At 43.2% G+C, this 18055-nt stretch overlaps 1 protein-coding gene across 1 annotated transcript in view; it reads right to left on the reverse strand.

Moving 5' to 3' along the window:
* Window positions 1-18055, reverse strand: part of atrnl1b (attractin-like 1b) — a 137079-nt gene that overhangs the window by 107650 nt on the left and 11374 nt on the right. Inside the window, 5 exon segments of the mRNA XM_048232840.1 lie at window positions 1122-1296; window positions 2460-2668; window positions 11816-11944; window positions 12686-12799; window positions 15804-15887. Coding sequence (XP_048088797.1) covers window positions 1122-1296; window positions 2460-2668; window positions 11816-11944; window positions 12686-12799; window positions 15804-15887 — 711 coding nt within the window.

Genomic DNA, 18055 nt, shown 5'->3' on the forward strand with positions numbered 1-18055 from the left:
TGCTGGAGTATGGAGGACCACCCCCTCCTGAGGACAGGACATCCAGAGGAAGAGCTGCCAGGGCCAGCAGCCCTCTGGGGAAAACCCGGGGGAGCACTGCTGCGTCATGGCACGCAAGTTAAAAGAGCCCCTTTCAACTAGCATAGCATTTCACATTTTGATTTTGACATGTTTTAGCATGTTCACCATGCTAATATATTAAACATGCTAATGTGAAATTTGCTAATGTTCACATTTTAAAAATGTCAGATTTAACCAAAGCTCTCAGTGGCTGGGCGGTTGTTGTGAAGTTTGAAAAGCCACAGCCCATGTTTTGCCTTCAGATCCTCATTCCCTGTCTGCTGAAGCCCAGCTGCGACAGAAGCAGCCAACGATATCAAACCCAGCAGATATGAATTCTCTCTCTTTGTTGATATCAGCACAAACGCCCAGCCAAAAAAATCCCCTGAGGCCGCTGATTGAGTTTAGCCGCCTATGTGTGACCTTGGGGTGACTTGCAGATAAATCATTAGCACTAGCGCCCTGGAGGAGGAACCGAGGAGAATCCGAGAAGGAAAGAAGTTCTGAAACAAAAAGTCTCCTTGCTCCTCCCTGGCACTTTGCAGACAGAACCATCTGGCTCTCTAAAAAACTGCACACACCTCCTGGACGGTACGAAATGGTTAATGAGTGAAGCCAGATGTGTGAGGGTGTGGGTGAAGCGGGAGGGAGTGGAGAGGGAGAGGAGGGGAAGGGAGGGGAGGGGAAATGTGTTTAGCGTTTTAGCTTTGGTGGGCCTGACGCTCAGGACTTGCGCAAAATGTAACGGTTATCAATGTCACTTTGGTTCTCTGAAGGAGAACATTACACTTTAATCCTATTAACGTCTCTTTCTTTCTTCCGTTTCTCAGGTAATCCAAGAATGATGGCTACACCACTGGTTAAAGTTGAGTAAACTTGACAGAAGAAAGAACCACATGCCCCAAATCAGTGTTTCTCAAACACTGGGCTGGGGCCCATTCGTGTGCCCCACAGCGCCACCTAGTGGACCGGGAAATGCTTTCAAGGAAAACATTTGGTTAACGTTTGGTAAACTTGACAGAAAAGAGAACCACGTGCCCTAAATTATACCGCAGACTCACTTGAGGATCATCTGGAAGGAGCTGTAGTTGAAGGTGTAGCCGCCCACTACCCACATGACCTTTTCCTGCACCACAGCCTTGTGGGACGCCCGGCCCAACGACGTCCCGAAGGGCTTCACGCTTGGCATGAACCAGTAGGACTCCGTGGACGGGACGGTCAGAGAACAATCTGGACCTGGGCAGGGAGGAGGGAGAGAGGGATGAAAGGAGATAGAGGACAAAGTAAAAAATAGAGCAGATTAAGAAAAAAAAATAGGTACATGATAACAAATGAGCATCAGCTAACAGTGTGAAGGGTGAAAGATTGAGAGTAAGATGGAGAATTACTGAAATAACAGCACTGAAGGACAAATGAGCGGGAATGCAGAGAAACAGAGAGAATAAGAGAGCAAGCGGGAGGGAGAGAGAGAGAGAGATAGAGAGAGGTATAAAAGGTAGTGAGATGACTGATATTTAGTCTGTGATTCACGAGCGACCGCTTGACCTCGTGTTGTTTCCTGACAGCCTCCTGGCGACACTCAGCGAAACAAATGACAGTGCTTCACCACCCTCGGCTGATCGCCGTGACAACAGCAGCATATTCACACGTTCCCTATAATTGACTGGCTTTCATTAGCCATGCTCCCCACAGGCATGCACACAAACACACACACCCATACACATACACACACACACTCTTGCTCCAGCAACACTATAGGAAAGTGTGGTGTCAGAACCTCCAGTGGGGGTTAATTGCGATGTTAACACTCAGTCACTTTGGCCCTCAGCGCTACTACAGTGCCTCAATGCTGAGCGGCAGCTGCAGTACTGCGGTATAACCACAAGATGGCGACAGTGCGTGCACTAAAAAAGACTTTAAGCCTTCAGGGGCACCCTAGCAGATGTCAGGATGTTGCCCCATAGACATGAGATAGGCTGTCCGTTGAAAAGGACTGTAGCACAGCTTAAGGGAGAGGTGTCAAGCTAAAGACGGATCAAAGCAACAAACTGGATGAAGTGAAGGATTGACAGAGAATGACAAGGAGATAAAGGAGAGTAGAAGGAAGATGGACAGAATGAGACTGACTAGAAGACAAAGATGGATCACGAGACGTGACAGGAGATGGGGTGGCGACAGAATAAGAGCAAAGGTGATGAAGAAAGAGAAGAACAAAAGAACAGGTATGGAGAACAAGACATGTATGGAAGATGGAAAGCTGCTGTATGAGTGAGAGAATGGGTGAGTGAATGAGTGAATGAGAGAGAGAATGTTTGTGTTTGTGTGTGTGTGTGTGTTTGTGTGTGTGTGTGTGTGTGTGTGTGTGTGTGTGTGTATGTTTGTGTGTGTGTGGCCACTACCTTGCCAGCTCTCGTTACAAACGCAGAGCTTCTCGCCGGTCAGGTCGCAGTAGCCATGGTCGGGGCTGCCACAATTGTTACGGCAGTAAGGGATGTTGCAGGCCTCGCCCTTCCAGTACTCGTCGCACTCGCAGTACACGCGGCTGGCGATGGAGTTGCCCGTCGTGCACTTGCCGTGGCCCGAGCAGTTGTTCGGACACGAGTTGATTCTGCACAGGGTCGTGAAAGAGAACGAGAGAGACGTTAACAGGTTAAAAGGAAAAGGCTGAGACAACTTGGAGAGTACAAAAAAAGAGAGGAGTGATTAAGTAGGGAGACTGAGAGAAGACAAAAAGAAAAACAAGGAAGAGTAAGATAGAGAGACAAAAAGAAGAAAAAAAAAAGACATGAGTAAAAAAGGCAAGAAAAGAAACAGACAACAAGACCAGAGACATATACCATGATAAGAGAAGAACAAGGGAACCAGAGAAGAGAGCAGGAGGTGTAGAGAGAGAGAGAGAGCATAAGAGAGTGAGAGCGAGAGAGAGCAAGAGCAAGATGTATGAGTGCTCCGATAAGAGGCGGCCGGCGTGGAGGCAAGGCTGTAATGAGGGGGACTACGGCGGCGGTGGGCTTTGTGAGCGCTGTCGGGGTAAAATACGGCCTCTCCAGGGAGAGGGGATCAGGCCAGACTAATGCGGCGTGGTGATTATGCCCCGAATTAAGGGGGGAAGAGGGGGGCGCCCAGGACGCAGCGTCGGCTCCATGAGATAGCAAACAGAGCGTGTCGGGTAAGGAGAACAAGGGTTACGGAGGGAGAAAATTAGACATACGGAGGGGATGGAAATAGCAAGGGAAAGAGAGAGAGAGACCGAGAGGGAGCGAGAAAGAGAGAAAAAGAATGTCTTTCGTATTTCCATGTAATATGTCCCTGGTGAACGGAATGAACTAGCCTCCCTTATGTAAATGGAGGGAGGCTAAGTTGCTCAATGAATCTGCAGGAGGAGATTAGCTATACCTCCTCACATAATTAGAGTCTGGAGCAGAAATGTTAGTTGATGGAAGACCTCACAAAGCAAACACAGAATAAATGATTTGCTTATTTCTTGCATTACAGTAATACGAGAAAGAAATCCAAGAGAGAAAATGTTGTCTGCAGAGGTACACAATATGGACTTCACAAAGTGTCTTGTTAATCATCTACTAAAAAAGATTAGAGAACTGTGTTGGGCTTTCTGGCAGTGCCCTTAGATGGTTTAAGTCCTACCTAGAACACAGAGAATACTTTGTCTCTATTAGTACCTACAGTATGTCTCAGAGAAAACTGCTATGTCATATGGAGTCCCCCAGGTATCCATTTTTGGGCTACTTTTATTTAACCTATACATGCTCCCCCTTGGCCAAATCCTTCAAGAATACAAGATATCTTACCATAGCTACGCAGACGGTACTCAGATATACCTTGCTTTCTCACCAGATGATCTGAGTCACATTGAACCACTATGTCTGTGCCTTGAAAAAATAAATGATTGGATGCCACAGAATTTTCTCCAACTAAAAACGGAGAAGACTGAGCTGAGACTGATCATCCTGTTTGGGAACAAAGATGGAAGATCAAAACTAAGTGCTTATCTAGAATCAAGGCAACTTCAGACTCATACCCATATTCAAAATATTGTGGGCAGCCGTGGCCTATGTGGGCAGCCGTGGCCTACTGGTTAGCACTTTAGACCTGTAACCGGAGGGTTGCCGGTTCGAACCCCGACCAGTAGGTTGAAGTGCCCTTGAGCAAGGCACCTAACCCCTCACTGCTCCCCGAGCGCCGCTGTTGATGCAGGCAGCTCACTGTGCCGGGATTAGTGTGTGCTTCACCTCACTGTGTGTACCATGGAGGTATTATATATAACTGGAGAGAGTGACTAAGTCCCGCCCTCCATACAAATGAATGGTGGAGGCTAGGCTAGTAAATCCGGCCAATTCATAGTCAAAGCCATATTGAACACTGAGGTTCGGATCCAGCGCCAGTCGGTTCTGACCATGCGCCAAGTTCCAAAGCTGGAAATGACGCATGGACCAACATTTTTTTATTGGATATTCTGTAAAAAGAGAGTCGTCCAGTAAGAGGGTGGCGATAGTCGTCCAGTAAGAGGGTGGCGATAATGCACATACATTGCCACGTAACAAGAAGAAGAAAAAGTTGCTCGGGAACGCGCATGGAGTCCGAGTGGAGTCGCCCTGAAGCGCAACTTAATTTCATTGGATAACAGCGGTTCTAACGAAGAGCAGTCTGCCTACCGTCCTCCTGTTGCAAATGCATTCGAACATGTGAAATAGCCGTAGTCGAACTATAAATAAACTATTCGGTTTTTAGTGCCATGTGTAGCGCATTTTCACAGTCTATGATCAGTTTGTTTTTTTATTTTATTGTTTGCCATCTCATAGCGGGTGCTCTAAACGTAGCCTATTCTAGCCAGAGCCCTCAATAGCCACCCTGTTTCGAAAATGAAAGATAACGCACAGAACGCCCAGCCTGAGCAGACAATTACGTCCCCAACTCATCTAAAATGTGGTGTCTGGAAATACTTTGGGTTGTACACCGCAGATGGTAAAGTAACCCTTAAAGAGAATAGTCTGCGGACTTTGCAAAAAACAGTTTACTTAGGCCTACGCATCAACAACATCCAATTTTCGCTCACCTGTAGAGTTACCATCCAAATGAGGCAGCTGAGTCAGAGGCACAGACGGCCAGAGCATCGCCAGGCGTCCATGTATGATTGCACACTTTCCGTAAATTCTCAAATTATGTCCGGGGTCTGCTATTTACTTAGGCTTAGGCTGGTATGTTTGGGGCAGGATTGTATGCCAGAGCTTTATTTCTTACATTGTAGCAAAACACCGCGTTTTATTGTGAGGCGTGTGTTTAGCTTTGGACTGTTATTTAATTTGTGCATTGACAATAAAGTATTACATGCGGCATACCAGGCTATCAAATGCAGGCGATTTTCGGGTTTGGTTTGAGATTTAATTTACTTTAGGACTGTTTTATTATATATCTAAATGTTGAGACTGATAAGCACTTAAATATAGGGGGTATTTGATGGCTCACTGTGAGGTTTCATGTTGAAAAAGTGTCGGAATTTCCAGCTGTTTATTGTGAGACAAGGCAGACGCTTTCACTCATTAATTGAATGTGCGCTGTAATGGAAACCTTATTGTGTAGCCTAAGTTGAGTTATTTTTTAATTATGCATGGTGTAGGTCTACTTGTTATTACATTCGTAGGCTGGAATGCCTCGCGGCAACAATTCTGTTTAAATGTAGTAGCATAGGCTTACTGCTTCAGCCTCTGGCTAGCTCAAAAGGGGGCTGCTATGATGGGTTGAGAGTGTTGGAGACCCATGGTGTAGGCTATAACGAGACAATTAAGGGCTTTATGCCGCTGTTTTGTAATTTATTGTCTTTAATCATATTTAGCCTATTTTTGTTCAGGACAAACAACAACGAAACAAGATCAATACAATTCTCTTTATTCGTCATCATGCATAACCATAATATACATGTCTTCTCTAGTGCTGTCAAACGATTAAAAATTTTAATCACGATTAATCGCTGAATTCCTATAGTTAATCACGATTAATCACATATTTTATCGCATGATTAAAATTCTATTATTTTGCATTTCTGAACTTTCCAGGAGTCCATGTTAACAATATAAAGCAACTATATTGTGTATCTTGATTAGGATTCAAATGAAAGCAAAGCAAGTTAGCTACTTCATTAACTTAACTTTAAGACATAGGTCTATTTGATTATTTCAAATCAAATTTCAAAAGATGTGCAGCAGACCTGAAGCAACACAATATATTCTTCAGAAATATAGCTAATAAAGAGAATAACAAACATAAAATACTATATTCATTATCTTTGAGTTCAGTTGAAAATAAGGAACTTTTCGACATGAGTGCACTGCCATTTTATAGGCCTACAGTCTATTGTGCACTGTCACTTGCCACACACATCAGCGCCGAAGTTTTTAACACGCAAACACTGGATGAACAATGGATTTTATGGAGCGGCGTCGACCAAATATAACTGAATAGTGATTTACACGGCGGCAAAGTGCGATGCTGGTGTGCAGAGTTGTATTGAAAAAAAATGGAATCTAATCTAGCCTACAGTAAATGAATGTCGAAAGCAGAGTCCATCGCACACATGTCGGCATCGGTGTCCACAGCAATTTAAAACACCATTCAGCTGACCGGGAGTTCAGAACTGCGTTGGTGTTTATTATACGAATCTACTTTTTGGCCGGCACGTAAGCCCAAACAAGTGTGTGCAGCATGCCTTTACGTAGCCTACTAAAGGTGCATCATCATAAAGATAGGCTACATTTAATCAGCATCACGCCCCATTTTAGTGGAAAACAAGTTAACATTATATCATTGATTCCAATGGGAAAGACAGATAGCCTAATCACACCTGTCCTTGACGTTACATCTAGTTATTAATTTACAGGCCATTCAATCATTTTACTAACATGGCAGTTATGAAGAATTATGTGTATGTAACTTACTCATGTCGAAACTATGAAGGCTACATTACAACCCATTCAGCACGTACTAGCTACACTTACCATATCCCATGTAAAACGGTTAGCCATGTAATGGCTATGACATGTAAAGTTAAGCTTGCCAAACTTAGTTATAGTCAGCCACGGGCAGTTTGACTGTGCCTACATTCGTGACACTCCTGTTAGTAGGCTAAACTGGAAAGAGCAAAAAATAGGAACATAATGGTCACATTAATCTCAAACACATAGAGAACTCTTACACCAACCTTATTTTGTGCCTTTTATTCACGTTTGTTTCAAGATTTAGTAAGTATAAGCCCTTTTCGCTCCCCACTTCGATGCAGCATGGTTTCCATTATCCAAACAGCTCCCTTTCCCCTAAAAGGGGGCGTGTATGCAGCACGGTCTAGCTAGATCCAGTGTGGTGTTGTTGTTCAAACGTTACTAGTTGTTGCAACAGCTTGTGAAAAAATGACAAAGTTTGTTACACCAAAAAGAACGTTAATCTCGCGATAAAAAAATTGACGCTGTTAAAATAGGTTTACGTTAACGCCGTTAATAACGCGTTTAACTGACAGCACTAGTCTTCTCATACGCTCAATTACGGACTGAATAACGTTTGGCTGTAGCTGCCAGATAGGTACCCGCCCACCAACATGTACGCGCATGGGAGCTCGTGCCCAACACGGATTTTCATGCAAGGAGCTGGTTCCAAATGATCCATGCAAGCGCCATATTTGAAAATGGCGTATGCTAACATGCCAAAGCTAATCTGCACGCTCTTGACCCCCTGGTGTGTACACTGTGTGTTTCACTAATTCATGGATTGGGATAAATGCAGAGACCAAATTTCCCTCACGGGATCAAAAGAGTAGATATACATATACTTATACTTAAATCTGGGGGTAATTCTAGATGAGTATCTTCATTTTAATAACCATATTAAGGCCATCAAGCATAAGGCCATCAAGCATAGCTAAGATCAGAGATCTCGTTTCTAGGCAGGATTTAGAAAAAATCATTCGCACATTCATATCTTGCAGGGTTGACTACTGCAATGCCCTCCTCACTGGCCTCCCCAAGAAATCCATCAGACAGGTACAGCTAATTCAGAACGCTGCTGCTAGACGTTTAACTAAAACAAACAAAAAAAGAGACCATATTACTCCCATTCATGAGTCTTTGCATTGGCTGCCAGTCAATCTGCGTATTTAGTTCTAGGCACTATTAATTCATAGGTGCCAACTCTCACGCATTGGCCGTGAGACACACGCATTTGATTAGTTTCACACACTCACACGCCACACCCCCGATTTCTCACGCTGAAGTGTCAACCCGGTCGGTCAGATGCCTGAAAAATGAGTTTAGCCTATCTATAGATCTACCTGTTGAGCCACGGTTATGCTTTCAGAGACGGTGAGAGGGTCCAAGAGCACCCCCTGTCTGTGGAATTTTCTAAATTTTCTCTCATTTGCGATATACTTCAGAAGCCATCACAGGCACATTCCCCCGCATTTCCCCGGCTGCAGGTATGCTTTGAGTATTATTGAGTATTTGTCACGCTGAAGTGTCAACCTGGTAGGTCAAATACCTGGCAGATGAGGTTCAACTAAACTAAACCTATACATATGATATCACACATCAGGTGAACGTGTGGAATCTAAGCTTTCCCATGATATTAGCGCCAAGTTGCTGTGATAAATGGTTCGCGAGAAAATTAACATTGAACCGAGGTGCAATTTAGGCTAATCATATTTGGATTTTGCACACAGTGCACACCCATTACTCTCGGTTTAATATTTCACTAACCCTTCACACAACACGTGGCAAACCCAATATCACAATAAACAGCAAACCGTACCGAATACGAGGATATAAAGCATGCCTCTGTGCAATAAGTGGTTCCTGAGTAATCCGGTTTTGAAATTGCAACACATTTCTACATAGCCTCATTGGGGCGAAATTATAATGTATTCTAATGTACACTATTTGTCAGTAGGCCTACATACATTTTTGTAAATTGCTCAGCCATAGATTATCCCACCATCATGGTTCTTATATTGTCAGGTTCCAGCCAATCCCATTACAGATAAATGAATATATTTATATTGGCATGCTTCCTAGTGACATTAATGCAAAAATATGAAGAAAATCAAATAACGAGACACAAATATTGATATAAAGCCTGACATAAGCCATATGCAAACATTCACATCATGCAGATATGGGTACATCCTGAAAAAGGAATAGCATGTAGGCTATAGGCTATGGCCATTACAATGACCAATATATTATCTTAAATAAACCAGCTGAATAACACAGGTGACCACTTCTGCATAATTTCATTGAGTGCTGAAATGTACATACATTTTTGAACATTTCTGAACTGTGAAATGTAGCATTTGTTTTTGTGGTTGTGAACTTATTGCAATATCACCATAACTATTCCACCTGTGTGTGCATGGTTATAATTCTGAAGTGCAAAATAGCTTAGGCTACAGCACACATATTTCCATAAAAATAAGCAAGTTTGACCTCTGAATTTATTTTGAAAGTGCACCTGATTGATGCATTTAAAAGTTAAAATATACAAACATTTCTTAAATTCTTACAAAACACCCACCCACTTTTTAAAATTGTTAGTTTGGACCCCCATTTAATTAATTTCGTAGGCTGGCTTTATTTTGTTATATAGAAGTATCCAAATAACCTGTTAAAATGTACCAGAATTCAGGAAATTGCATCTAGTCCAAAAAATTTTTTCTGGGGGAGGACCCCCATACCCCCGCTCTGAAATGTCCCACCCACTTTTACAATGCCTCCGACACCCATGGTCCTAGTAGTAGGCTAGATCCTTTTGATACCAATGTTCATTTAACTCTGGGACCCTGGTCCCAGGGATGGATTACTGCACGGGCATTCTGGGCCCAGACCCAGGGGCCCAAGGTGTCAGGGTGCCCTGAAGCCCAAGCCTTTGCATGGAATCATTGCCTCAATATCAACACATCAGGATGTAGGCTATGAATCTGATTGAATTTAGTATTGGCCATCCCCAAAATGCTAGCCTGACGAGCCAGACCCACATTAAAATGTAGGGTCTGGGCACTTACCGTTCGCAGTGCTCAGTCCGAGGGGTGGGATAATCGGTTGTCTTTCAAATTCCCTCTGCACGCAAAAGGACAGCACTGAGTCCCATGCGTTTTCCCACCAACGGAGCTAGATGGCTAGTTCAAACTTTTGCCATCTCAAAACAAGCGTAACTCGTGTCACACTGTTGGCCAACAGCAATATCCATCTTCTTTGTTTTCAAGTAACAGGGAATTTAAGCCAAACCGTTGCAACTCTGCCATCAATCATTATGTTATGCCCCCCTAACGACTCTATAGACGATTTGATTGGCCTGATAGAAGTTTAATTTTTCGAGCTCACAAGCCAACGGAGAGTTGCTAGACTAGCCCTGGAAGCAAATGTAATTTGCTGCCGCTAGGGTGTGTCTAGATTTCTAAGCTACCAAAATGCACCAGAATACAGGAAATCACATCAAACAAATGAAGAAAATTCTGGGGAGGACCCCCAAACCCCCTTCCACATGTGCGACAATTAGTGGGGAGCCCTTAATACATGTGGGCCCAGGGGCCCGAAAGTTCATAATCTGTCCATGCCTGGTCCCTACACCTGAGATCCACTGATGTACGTTTTTTTTTTACTGTACGGTATAATGCTGAATGAGCCAAACAAAAATTTCCGCAGCAAAATTTTGGTTGGCCCCACCAAATCTCACTCCAAGGTTTTTTGAAAAGTTGGCAGCCCTGTTAATTGTATACACGACACTAAATGGACTGGGCCCTAAATACATAGCAGAAATGTTTCTGCCATATACACCTGCTAGAGCTAGAGAACTTAGATTTACTGGGACTCGGCTAGTTGTCCCCAGAGTCAAAACAAAGCAAGGTGAAATGGCATTCAGCCATTATACCGCCCCCCACTGGAACCTCCTCTTCATGGAGATTAGATCTGCTCCAACAGTAGCCTTAGGAACAGGCTTAAAACTGCACTATTTTCTACTGTCTTTGATTGACTTTTATTTTATTTTGTTTTAAATAGGCCATATGGATTGTTTTATAGTAATATGTCTATGAATTTCCCTTGGAGATCAATATCTATCTATATAGATTAGTATATATATATCTATCTATCTATCTATCTATCTATCTGTTTAGATTATTAATTTCCATTATTTTATTTGGGCTATTTCTGTTTTACTTGTTTATGTTCTGGGCGACTTCCATCCCATTTGTTTGTCCTGTCTGTGTAAACATTGAATGACAATAATGTGCTATACACATAAAATAGACTTTGACTTTGACTATGAATGTAATTCAGTGAAATTCCACTGCTGTTTAAACAAAGTGCTTCTAATTACATACAGATATTTAGATATACTGGAATTAAAATGGGTCTTCATCATGATGTAACCTGACTGGAACTGTATTGGACAACCTTTGGTATTATACCGCATTACCCCACTAGAGGTAGCACACTCAATCCAAAATGCTTACAACCTCAGGAGACCAGAGATCAGAATGGTGGCATAGGTGTAAATATCAGTTGCGGCCAACACAGGACTGCTGGACTTGGAATTTTTGAGTGTGAGTGTGTGGAATTTTTGATCTACCACTTTTCCTTTTTTTCCACTATAATTGTACATGAACACATATTGCTATTTTAATGAGCACTGTACGAAACAGAGAGAGACAGACAGACAGAGATATTGGATAAGTGAGAAAACAAAGTGTGGAGGTACTCACGAGTAGAAGATCTCAAAGCCAGTGAGATTATAGGCAGCATCGCTGAAGAAGTGGAGGAGTGCGTAGCCTGAAGTAGTCTCAACCTCTGGAACCGTCTCATTCCCACGCACCTCTGGAACTATTAGACCACTGTAGGGAAAGAGGGAGGAGGAAGGAGAGAGAGAGAGAGGAACATCAGTCTCAGGAAATCTCCCCTAGGATGTCCCCAATTTGAATTCAATTGAGTTGTGCCTTCTAGCAAAGTCCATTCATTTCATGTGTGATTTGTTATAGCCCCCATTTTAAGTGCAAATCAAATGTCCATATTTGCCTAATTGAATGTTCCCATATGTCTAACGTCTGGAGCATTTATGAAGACACAAGTGTCATGAGTCGGTCATGAGCACCAGCTCAGCGGGAACCGCTACACTACTCTTTCATCCGACTGATCTGACCAGTCCAGATCATCACCAGCTCAATTAGGTTTGTGTGTGTGTACAGTATGTGTGTGGAGTTTCCAACTCAAAAAATAATGCTAAACACTGACAGTGTTTGGTTAAATTGAAGACTTGGATCCTTCCAGCATGTTCGGAGTCATAGCGGCCCTATAGGGATTCATTACAAGAATTAGCTATTGTAATAGATCCCCTTGAGCCATGAAGATTACTTACAAAACTGTTTTCATTAAATATTGAATTAATGGACCCAGTCGCTTATCACAAATACATAATTTAACATTTCATCCTTCAGCTTTTACACTGTATATACTCAAAGATATTTGTGATCATTGTCTAAAGCAGTGATCATACATTTCAGTGTTAGAAAGTGCATTATAAAGGGCACTGTGCTGACAAGCCAGGCATGGTTGCAGCACAGTGAAAACAGACCCACCTAAACACAGCCACCAGGGGGGCGTAGATGGAGTCTCCATCGTAGACATACATGTGATCCCAGCTGCACTCGGTGGCAAAGTGGTTGAAGCGCAACCTCAGGACCGCATTTGGGCTAGAACAGAGAAGGGAGGGGGGGTAAGTGAATAAGGGCTTAAGCACCTCATTGATGCCCAGCTCGACACACTGTGAACGGTCCCTGCTGGTTAGGGGTTGGTTGGCCAGCCAGCCAGCCAGCCAGCCAGCCAGCCAGTACAAATGCCCAGCTGAGAGACAGCGGGCAGTGACATACGGACACTGCAACTCGCATGCCAGCATGAGGAAACTGATCCTAAATGGTCCAAATCCTGGAGCTGAATTGCATATTTTAGCAGCACAACTTAAAATGATTTTTCCAGAACTATATGGTCATTTATACATATGACACCAACATCAATGAATCCAAATTAAATGGAAATTGTCCATGGTACAAGCTAGACTTGAGCGTGCAGTGATCTGGGCCTTGATTATTGGATGTACTTGATTGAAACGATCAGATAAAACCAATACAAAATCTGATGGTGTAGATGCAGCATGAAGAATGGGGAGATGCAGTAGGTACTTAAAAGGTCAAAGGTCAAACCCCTCAGAACTTGATAGCAGCAGCTGCATCTCGTATCAAACAGTACTAAAGCAAAAACTTTTCATCCTGTGTCGCCTGTTAGTTACAGTAGGAGTTTTTTTTTAAGGCCTATGGTGACGTGATTATTGAAAAAGACTGCAACAGGTAAGGACCTGAAACATTGAGATAAACGTCATTGAATTCTGGTTGAAATAGGGAAAACAGATATAGACTGAGATTCCAAAAGTTTTAAAAAAGAGAAATAAGGCAGAAAGGTATGGACATAGTCCACAATCTATAATATAAAATGTATAATCTAAAATGAATAAAATAACCTAAGACTAGCTGAAAGTAACTTAAGTTTTCATTCAGAAGTTCATACTTTTGTGAGACGGGAAGATAAATGATCTATGTTTTAAGCAGCATACCTGGATTTATCATGCTAATCTAAAGATAAAGGAATTAGTAGCTATCTTACAGCCCCTGGTGGGGGAGGAGACAGGGAGTTGAAGTAAATACAACAATCCATTTCATACAGCCTATGAAACAAACATTACAAACACAGGGTAAACTGTGGTTAAACTGACCATCTTAAGGTTAAACTGACCATCTTAGAATTCCGGTAAAACTGACATAATATTTTGTCTTGCTAAGATCTTTTCAGTCGGGCCTACGTATTTTTCATTTGTTTGGGTTGGCACTTGGGTCAGCTCCTCCTGGTCTTATACACAAACTCAAGGGACACTTTCAGGTGATATTTCTGCCGTATATGTTGTTTGCCAGAAGGTCTAAATGCTAAAGTAAATCAGGATGCATCCTACAGAAAGACATTTAAGTGTTTATATTTATGATATGAAAAATATTTTCTAGATTTAAGTTGTGAGGGGAGGCTGAGAGACGGACACACGGAGAGAGGGAGAGGAGAGAGAGAAAGAAAGAAAGAAAGAAAGAAAGAAAGAAAGAAAGAAAGAAAGAAAGAAAGAGAGAGAGAGAGAGAGAACACACATACATTGATCACCTACATTTACTATTACTCACCCCTAACCGTCTTCCTAGTAATATTTTTACTATTGTTTATTCTGTGTTCACATGTTTATACCCACATTACTTTATCTCTATTTTCTTTCTTTTGTGATTCTACTGTGTTATCTGTAACACTAGTTTGGCGACACTGTACCCAAACAGTCATGCTAATAAAGCTCCTTCGAATTTGAAGAGAAAGAGAGAGAGAGAGAGAGAGAGAGAGAAAGAAAGAGAAAGGGAAAGAGACACTTTGTTTTGAGGATAATTCAGATGTTAGCACTTTAAAAACAGAACGGAAAAGTGTTCACAGAAGAGAGTCGTGGAAATTCCAGGACAACATAAAGAACTAAGCATGCGCATAAAGTCATTTCAGCACACATTCCATGATATGATGGCTAGTCCAACAACTGGAGGAAGAATTTGGAAAAATCACTGTACTTTTCTGGGAGAATGACTGCGAGTATGGTATGGTGGGGTGATTATACATTTTACCGAAGGGTGTCCAAGAAATTAAATCAAATTACGTTTCCTGACCACAGTTATGTGCAGAACAAGAATGCACGCTAAAATACTTCAGAAACATTTTATCTACATTCTATTTTTGATATCCACTCACATACATGAGACGGTCACTGAAGCAATGAAAGCAATAGAAATTTGCGAGGTATTTTTTATCTTTGGGGATCTGAAACAGCTGAAGCTAGAACTACAGTTGCATACAATAACAACAGCAAAACATTGATTCTTCTCTCCAAAGATTTTTCACAGTTAATACTTTTGTAATAAAGACAATGGTCCTGAAATGTGTTGCTACTAAATGTTAAAAGTTTACAGAATTGTCAGAAATTTGGTATTACTGAAGTTTTTAATTTATTTATTTTACAGCTTTAACTCGTCTTCAGTGTGCAGCTGAGGACAGCTGAGGGTGTGTTCTGTATATTTGAGATTACTGGATGACCCACCCAGCAACTTCTCTCAAAGCGCAAATACTTCATCTCAGCATCAGTACCTCCTGGGAACTGAAGTTCTCCAGAGAGTTAAGGATTCTCTTACGGATCTCACAGAACGGTGCCACAGCTGGCCTGGCCCAGACCCCCTCTGGCATCCGATGCTAACCGCTAAGCACCAGAAGCTACCGGCCCACGTAAACCCAGTTTGAACTCTGGGTAGTTGCGCTTCTACCAGAATGCGAGTACAAACTGGGTTTATGTGAGCTCCTGAAGGAATCATTCACAAAACCCCAAAATGTAATCCTGCAATTTCGCCTCCTAGCTCCATCTGAGCTCGATAGTGTTTGGCGACAGAATTGTGCGATCTAATCTTGGCCCGAATCCAAGGGTTTTGGTGTGTCTGTGCAGTGTACGTGTGTATGTATGTGTGTGTGTGTGTGTGTGTGTGTGTGTGTGTGTGTGTCTGTGCAGTGTATGTATATGTGTGTGTTGCAATGAGAAGCAGATGTGGAAAGGAGGAGGAGGAGGAAGAGAGGAGAACTTACTATCCCTCGATCAGCCAGGTGCATTTGGTTTTATACTTGTAATTGATTGGGCCGTCAGTGAGGTACCCCGAAGGTTCCGTTAACCTGCAGCGAGAGAGAGAGAGAGAGAGATAGATAGATAGATAGAGAGAGAGGGTGAGAGAGAGAGAAAGAAAGAGGAAAAGAGTAAGAACAAGAGGGTTAAGAATTAACACAGACCACAGCTTGAGTTATACAAGAGAGCTCAAGGGTTCTTCACTTAAGGGTGGATTTTTCTCCATATTGAGGGTAATCTTCTGAAGGGCGTAGCTCTAAACAGAAACGTATGTGTCCATATTCATTAAGTATTTTTCTGTGAGAAATCTTGACTTAGGGGTCAGACATAGCTGTAAATATCCTCGCCTTATTCTCTAAAAGCACAAAAGATACACACTTAATTATATAAGAGCTGTGCCAACAATGCTATTTAATAGATAACAGCCCTGAAAAGAACCATGGAAGACTGGGACTGAAGCCAGGGAGGTGAAAATGTTATTCTGGGGAAAATATGTCTCTATCAAAGCTAAGCTCTCTGTGAAATGCTCTTGATTTTGTCCGCTGAATAAATGTCTGTATTCAAATAATCCCAAGAATGAATCTTAATGAAAACAGCCAAGTTAATGGTATGATCTATTTTGCTTAGGGTTTCCAGATAAGTAAAAAAATGTGACTTCGCCCCTCAACAGCCCACCATAAATAAACACACACACACCCACGCTATGCTTGTGACATACTGTATCCTTACTCTCTCCACACATAGACACACACACACACACACACAAAACAGACCCTGAGGCTTCGCCTCCTACCAACATTTATTGGCTGCTGGCCTTGACAGTAAGGGGAGAAAAGGGGCAAGCAAATACAATAGTCATCCCACTAGCATCCTGTGTGGCTTTGATCTCCCGACACGTCCCAGCCTAGATGTGCTTTAAGAGGTATGAGAGCGAGGAAAGGAGTTTATTTCTGTGATTATTCATGAGCAGATGGACACCAGCAAGTGGGCTGACAGCACTAGGGTGATTCACCCTGGCAAAGACGTCTACTAATGACAGGGTCCAACCATCCCAGAACAGCCTGTTTCTGTGTGTGTGTGTGTGTGTGTGTTTTTTCTTTTTCTCCATTGCACCAAACAAGGACACACCCAGGCCACAGAGCGAGGGCTCTAGTTCCTTAGTTACATCATCGCAAAAGAGGGCGAGAGAGCAGGAGGGAGAGAAAGAGAGAGAAAGGGGGAAAGAGTGAGAGTGTGAGAGAGAGAGAGCAGGAGAGCGGCAGAGAGAGAGAGAAAGGGGAAAGAGTGAGCAAGAGAGGCAGACAGTGAATGCAAAAAGACAACAACGAAAGGGAAAGAAAGACAGAGTCAAAAAGAAAGAGAAAGAGAAAGAGAGAGAGAGAGAAAGGGAGAGAGAGGGAGAGAGAGCGAGACAGTCTTCACCCAGCACTGCCTCTGTCGTGGCCTTGAGCATTCCCCTGGCAGGGGTGAGGAGCAGACGGCCATTGTTTGCACAGACAGCCCCTTTTGTTTGTGGGTGTCAGTACCGAGGAGGAGCGGAGCGCCACAAACAATGACCTCAATATTCCCCAAGACACACTCTTTAATTGAACAAATTAATGCTGAGCCTGATAAGCACACAAACACGGGACACACACACACACACACACACACACACACACACACGCTCCCCTTTTGGCTCTGCTGTGAAGGAATGGGGAGGATCGATTGCTGCTGCGACAGCGAGGGGACCTTCACAACTTCTTTTGTGTGTGTGTGTGTGTTCGTCTAAGCTGTGTCTGAACGTAAGGGCACCTTGAATGGCTTAGGTGAAGTGACAGACTCTTTTCTCATCCGCCCTCAGCACACAGATGTGCTTGAGGGGATGGAGGTGGAGGCGGGGGGGGGGGGAGGGGTGGGTTTGGGGAGGCTGGATGTTGACTGGCAGATGGGTGCTGACAGGTCAACAGGTGTAGCAGCTGGGCTGTGCATGTACGTGGCAGCAGGTGCATTGTGCCCGTGGAACAATAGGCACAGTAAGCGCCCGGGGGTGGGTGGGGGTGGGGGTTAGGGGTGGTGAAGGGGAGAGGAGAGAAGAATCACAGATCGACTGCCCTGCTGAGACGAGACGAGACAAGACGAGACGAGAGGAGAGGAGAGAGGACACGGAGCGATTATGTCGCCCACTGTACGTCTGCGTGCATCACAGCGGGAGAGCTGTCAGGCCGGCGAAAAGCAC

Source organism: Alosa alosa, chromosome 22 (assembly GCF_017589495.1).
Source record: "Alosa alosa isolate M-15738 ecotype Scorff River chromosome 22, AALO_Geno_1.1, whole genome shotgun sequence".
Taxonomy (NCBI): Eukaryota; Metazoa; Chordata; class Actinopteri; order Clupeiformes; family Clupeidae; genus Alosa; species Alosa alosa.